This window comes from Theropithecus gelada, chromosome 16 (assembly GCF_003255815.1).
Source record: "Theropithecus gelada isolate Dixy chromosome 16, Tgel_1.0, whole genome shotgun sequence".
Lineage (NCBI taxonomy): Eukaryota > Metazoa > Chordata > Mammalia > Primates > Cercopithecidae > Theropithecus > Theropithecus gelada.
In genome coordinates, this window is record NC_037684.1 from 54,487,575 (window position 1) to 54,493,981 (window position 6,407).

The window sequence follows — 6,407 nt, forward strand, 5'->3', positions numbered from 1 at the left end:
CCACATAACACCACACACACACCATACACACCACACACACCACACACCACATACACACACTACACACACACCACATACCACATACTATACACACCACACACACCACACACCACATACCATACACACCACACACACACCACGCAGACACACCACACATAGACCACACACATACTACATACTACATACACCACACACACGCACCACACACGCACCGCAAACCATATACACCACACACATACCCCACACACAGACACCACACATACCACACATACCACATAACACACACACCACACACACCACATCCCATACACACCACACACCACATACCATACACACCACACACACACCACACATAGACCACACACATGCCCCATACCACATATACCACACCACACACAAACCACACACCACAAACCACACATGCCACACACACCACAGACACCACACATACCACAGACACCACCACATAACACACAAACCACACACACCCACCCCCACACACACACCATACACCACACACACCACACACCCCATACATAAACACACACCACACCCCATACATACACACCACACATGCACCACTCACGAACCACACACCCCACACACACACCACACTCACACCACACACCCACACACCCACACACCACACACACCCACACACACACACACCAGCTGTCCTTGGCAGTCCCTTGCTTGGTGGGACTCCATGAAGCCAGTTCCTGAGCTGAGAGCGGCTCCTGGAGGCTGCGCTGGACGCGGCGTGGTGGCCGCTGTTCTTGGTCTTCCCAGGAAGGGGCCACCCAGGGCCGTTGGTGGCCCAGAACTCAGCCTTCATTAGATCCACGGCCCACGGGAGCACCCTGCTTGCTTGGGGACAATGCCTGGTGGGAGGTGGTGCCAGGGCCTCGCCTACCACTCTGGGCTACAGGATGTCCCCCCTGGAGGCTGCTGGCCACCACCGGCTCCACTCCCCACAACACCCCCACTGGGGCCATTGAGGCAGCTCCTCCCCAGCCCGCTGCTTTGGAGGCCACGAGAGACAGCGGCAGAGTTTAAGTGGGCAAAGGTGGGAACAGGGGCTCAAGGTGTGGGGGGTTCAGAAGGGTCACAGTGCTGCCCTCTCTTGCAAATGACAGCTTTTGACATTCAGAGGGCAGGTGGGAAGGGTTTCAGCGGAGCCCTCAGGCAGGGTCTCAGAAGCCGCAGGGACAGCCAGGAGGAAAGGAGGGAGGCAGGAGAGTGTCTGCCTCGGGCCTCCCACCCCAGTGCGAGAGGAGGCCTGGGACACAAAGCTGGCCCGTGAGGTCACTCCAGGCCTCGCTAGCCAGCAAGGGCCCGGGACCCAGGAGGCTGGAGGAAGGGCAGAGCAGAGGCAAGGAGGAGAAGGCTGGGGGGCACCTGAGGTCCCCAGAGGGGGCCAGGGTTATCCAAGGGCTTTGGGGGTTACCTGGGGGAGCCGCTCCGAGGCTGGCTGACCTGTGTGGTGCTGTTGGATCTTCTAAGGTTGTTGATGGCCCGGGAGCCCCCAGGCCCTGTGGCCTCCTGCGAAAAGGGAGAAAACAGTTAATTAAGCAGCAAATGCTCACTCACCAGTTCGCTCAGCCTCCGCCTGCTTTGGAGAAACGCAGTCAGAGAACAGAGGGGTGGCCCTAGGGGTACAGGTGGCCCAGGTGGCCCCAAAGGCAGTGGGTGGTCAGAGGGGCAGGAGTGCTAGACAGCAGGGCAGCGGGAGGGGGGCTGAGGCCTGACCTCTAAGAGCCTCCCTGGCCCCGCATCAAGCAGGAGCCCTTCACCCCTGGCAAAGGGAGGGCAGGAAGGGAGCAGCTCACTGTCACCGCTGTCACCCACCAGCTCCCAGGAACCGCGAGCTCCCACCTTCCGTGGATGAGAAGAGAACCCCTGGGGACCCTTCAGCCCATGGTCTCCTCCGTCAGCAGGGAGGGCACCCGGAGCGACTCTGTGGGGTCGCGATGAGGACTAAGGAGACGCAACCGCGACCAAGCGCTATAGGACCTGGGAGTGAGTGCAGCCAACGGCTCGGTGGTTCCAGGTCCGTGGAAAGGGGCGGAGGGGCACAGGGGATGAAGGGAAGGCTGCGCAGCAGACGCTAAGCGAGGATCAGAGCGCTCGGAGAAGCAGCACTTGGGGAAGCGGCGCTCGAGGAAGTGGCACTCGGGGGTACCTTACGCTACGCTCCCTGACTTTCCCGTAGGCTTAAAAACCCTCCAAATCGGCTGGATGTGGTAGCTCACGCCTGTAATCCCAGCACTTTGGGAGGCCAGGGTGGGTGGATTACGAGGTCAAGAGATGGAGACTGTCGGGTGCAGTGGTTCCCGCCTGTAATCCCAGCACTTTGGGAGGCTGAGGCAGGTGGATCACGAGGTCAGGGGTTCAAGACCATCCTGGCTAACACAGTGAAACTCCATCTCTACTAAAAATACAAAAATTAGCTGGGCGTGGTGGCGGGCGCCTGTAGTCCCAGCTACTCAGCAGGCTGAGGCAGGGGAATTGCTTAAACCTGAGAGGCGGAGGTTGCAGTGAGCTGAGATCGCACCACGACACTTCAGCTTGGAGACAGAGCGAGACTCTGTCAGAAAACAAAACAAAACGAAAAATACAAAAACCTTCCAAATCATACATTTCAAGGGAAAGGGCTCACAGTCCAGTGGGAAACGGCCTGGGGAACACCACCAGATGCCACTGGATGCCACAGCCACCAGTGACATCGATCCTGGCCAGGTGCCCATGCCACCACAGGATGGGACCTCGGGTCTCCAGTTTCCCAGGAAAAGAGACCTATGAACTTTCAGATTTATTTTTAAATCTGAATCCTTAAGCTGAAAACAAACAACCCAACCAAAAAAAGACCAAAAAAAAAAAAAAAAAAAAGCTCCAGGAAAGCAGCTACACACAGATCCCACCACGAAAGCAGCCACACACGGATCCCACCACGAAAGCAGCCACACACGGATCCCACCACGAAAGCAGCCACACACAGATCCCACCAGGACACCCAATCATTTGTTACGGGCATTTCCTGGTCAGGAAACCGTGGTCTAAAATAGCTGAACAGCAAGGGCAGGCAGGGAGCCCAGCTCGGCGGCAGCAGAGCCGGTTAAAGGAAGCCAGGCAGAGGCCGCTGTGAGGTCTCGGGGTGGAAATCCCACGAGCACGTGGGCGCCACCACTCTTCCAAGGCTTGGTCACACCTTCCAGACCAGGCTACAGACAGTGACTATCGGGGAGCAAGCTAACGCCCAATAAAAGACGCAGCCCGCCGCCTTGTTCTCCACACTGGGGCTGCAGAGGCCCCGTGCAATTCCTCATTCAATCCCTCCTGGGCTGTGCTCCCAGAGTCCAAAGCTGGGCGCTGGAAAGGTGTTCGGGAGGTCAGAAGGCAGGGTGCGGGGAGCACAATAGCAGGAGGGGAAGGGCCCCATGGAGGCTTCCATCCTTCTGGGAAAAACAAGATGCCTTCTGGGAAGCCTGAGCAGCGCCCATCGGACAGCAGGTGCCCAAAAAAGGGACCCTGAAAAGGGGTCAGTGAGGAGAGGACTGACCAGGTGCTGAGCACAGGCTTGGTGACCTGGAGGCTGCTGGAGGGGCTGAGAGAGGCAGAAGGGGCAGCAGGCAGAAGCCACCCACGAGACAGGGCCTGCAAGCCCTCCACCCCGGGAGACGGACTCCAAGCCCCGGCAATGTTCCATCTGAAGAAAGTGTCTTTGTTTACCAGGGGCCTTGGGCCAGCCTGAGGGTCTAAATATGTGATTTGTGGCCAGGCGTGGTGGCTCACGCCTTCAATCCCAACACTTTAGGAGGCCAAGGCGGGTGAATCACTTGATCCCAGTAGTTCAAGCCCAGCCTGGGCAACATGGTGAAATCCCATCTCTACAAAAAATTAAAAAATTAGCCAGACATGGTAGCGTGCACCTGTAGTCCCAGCTACTCAGGAGGCTGAGGCAGGAGAATGGTGTAAACCTGGGAGGCGGAGCTTGCAGTGAGCTGAGATCCAGCCACTGCACTCCAGCCTGGGCGACAGCGCGAGACTCCGTCTCAAAAAAAAAAAAAAAAGAAAAGATGTGTCTGGGTGCAGTGGCTCATGCCTGTAATCCCAGCACTTTGAGAGGTCAAGGTGGGCAGATAATCTGAGGTTGGGAGTTCGAGACCAGCCTGGCCACCATGGTGAAACCTCGTCTCTACTAAAAAAAAAAAAAAAATACAAAAAAAATACAAAAATTAGCCAGGCATGGTGGCAAGCACCTGTAATCCCAGCTACTCAGGAGGCTGAGGCAGGAGAATCGCTTGAACTGGGAGGCGGAGGTTGCAGTAAGCCAAGATTGCGCTACTGCACTCTAGTCTGGACAACAGAGCAAGACTCCATCTCAAAAAAAAAAGAAAAAGAAAATCAAAGATGTTCAGCCTCACTCACAGCAGATGGTAAGTTAGAAATACAATCAGAGGTGGAGGGCAAGGTGCTGTCCGAGTAGCCCTGGGCAGGAGTGGGGCCCGTCAGCCTAGAGGCAGAGAGGCTGTCCCGAGTAGCCCTGGGCAGGAGTGGGGCCCGTGCAGGGGGGCTGTCCCAGAGCATGGCACAGCACTGGTGGTGTTCTTCCCATGGGGTTTGGGTTATTCACTGTGACACCACCTTACACACCTTACACACACACGGGAGCTAAACCAGGGACAGCAGACGATGGGGCCACATCCTCACTGCTGGAAGGGAGGTTACAATCAGCAAGCGCGGGGGGGCAAGAGGCGCCACTAGAGGTAGAGTCATCAGTATGACCCAGGACACCAATGGTTACTATGTATAGACAGTGTGTATATTACACACCAGCTGACATACACTACACGCTTCCTTGCTCTGTTGGCTTAGAAGACCAGAAACAGCCCAGCAGTGACAAGCACACCCAGCTCCCAGACCTTGGCCTTCTAAGACCACTCTCCAAGAAAAAGAACCGGGGCTTCTTGCAGAAATGGCTGATTCTAGGACTGGACAAGGAAAGAGACAAGATGAGGCTGGAGCAGTTTATAGGGCCAGAAATAAGGACGTGCTCACAAGACAAAGTGATGGGCAATGACACAGGGATGCAAGAGCCACCTGAAGTTCCCAGTGGCCAAAGTGGCGACAATGAGAGCAACAAAATAAACCAACTAGTATTGAATAATAACTCGAAGTGTAAATAAATATCCATGAGTCCACTATAATAAACGATTGAAAAAATTAATAAGTGGGGCCAGGTGCGGTGGCTCACAACTGTAATCCCAGCACTTTGGGAGGCTGAGGCAGGCAGATCACTTGAGGTCAGGAGTTTGAGACCAGCCTGGACAACATGGTGAAACCCCCATCTCTACTAAAATACAAAAATTAGCCAGGTGTGGTGGCGTGCACCTGTAGACCCAGGTACTCAGGAGGCTGAGACAGGAAAATCGCTTGAACCCAGGAGGCAGAGGTTGCAGTGAGCCGAGATTATGCCACTGCACTCCAGCCTGGGCAACAGAGTGAGACGTTGTCTCAAATAAAAAAAAAAAAAATTACAAATGAGGGTGAACAGACAAATCTCCTGTGTAGAAGAATTCCAAATAACTTGTATAGATGCTCTTCCCTAAAGGAGGGCAAGCGAAACTCCCCACCCCTTCCGTGTGGGCTCAGCAAAGCGACTTCCTGCCAGAGAACACAGGGGACGGGCCACTTCACAGGGAAGCCTGACCCTCCACCTTGGCCAGGGGACCAAGGCCAGCAGCACCACCAGTGAGAGGTCACATGGACAATGTGGACCCCAGACAGGATGGGGTGAGAAGAGCACTTTACCTCTGTGGTCTTCCTCCTAAAACCACCCCATGGTCTGATCACGAGAAAAGTATCAGGCAAGTCCAACAGGGGCCATTCTGTAAAATCCCTGACCAGCTCTCCCCAAAACTCGAAGGTCATTAAAAACAAGGAGAGTCTGAGAAACTCACAGCCCAAACGAGCCTGAGACCCACAGCCTAAAAATCATGTGGGATCCTGGGACAGAAAAGGACAACGGGTAAAAACTGCAAAAATACAAATAAAGTGTGGACTTTAGTCAGTGATTTTTTTTTTTTTTTTTTTTTTTTGAGACGGAGTCTTGCTCTGTCGCCCAGGCTGGAGTGCAGTGGCCGGATCTCAGCTCACTGCAAGCTCCGCCTCCCGGGTTCACGCCATTCTCCTGCCTCAGCCTCCCGAGTAGCTGGGACTACAGGCGTCCGCCACATCGCCCAGCTAGTTTTTTGTTATTTTTTATTTTTTTTATTTTTATTTTTTATTTTTTGAGACGGAGTCTCGCTGTGCTCCCAGGCTGGAGTGCAGTGGCGTGATCTCGGCTCACTGCAAGCTCCGTCTCCCAGGTTCACGCCATTCTCCCGCCTCAGCCTCCCAAGTAGCTG

The 6,407-nt window shown here is 54.9% G+C and overlaps 1 protein-coding gene across 1 annotated transcript in view; it reads right to left on the minus strand.

Moving 5' to 3' along the window:
* The window catches only part of CEP131 (centrosomal protein 131), a 34,112-nt gene that overhangs the window by 18,348 nt on the left and 9,357 nt on the right, over window positions 1–6,407 (minus strand). The window contains 1 exon segment of the mRNA XM_025363490.1: window positions 1,343–1,542. Coding sequence (XP_025219275.1) covers window positions 1,343–1,542 — 200 coding nt within the window.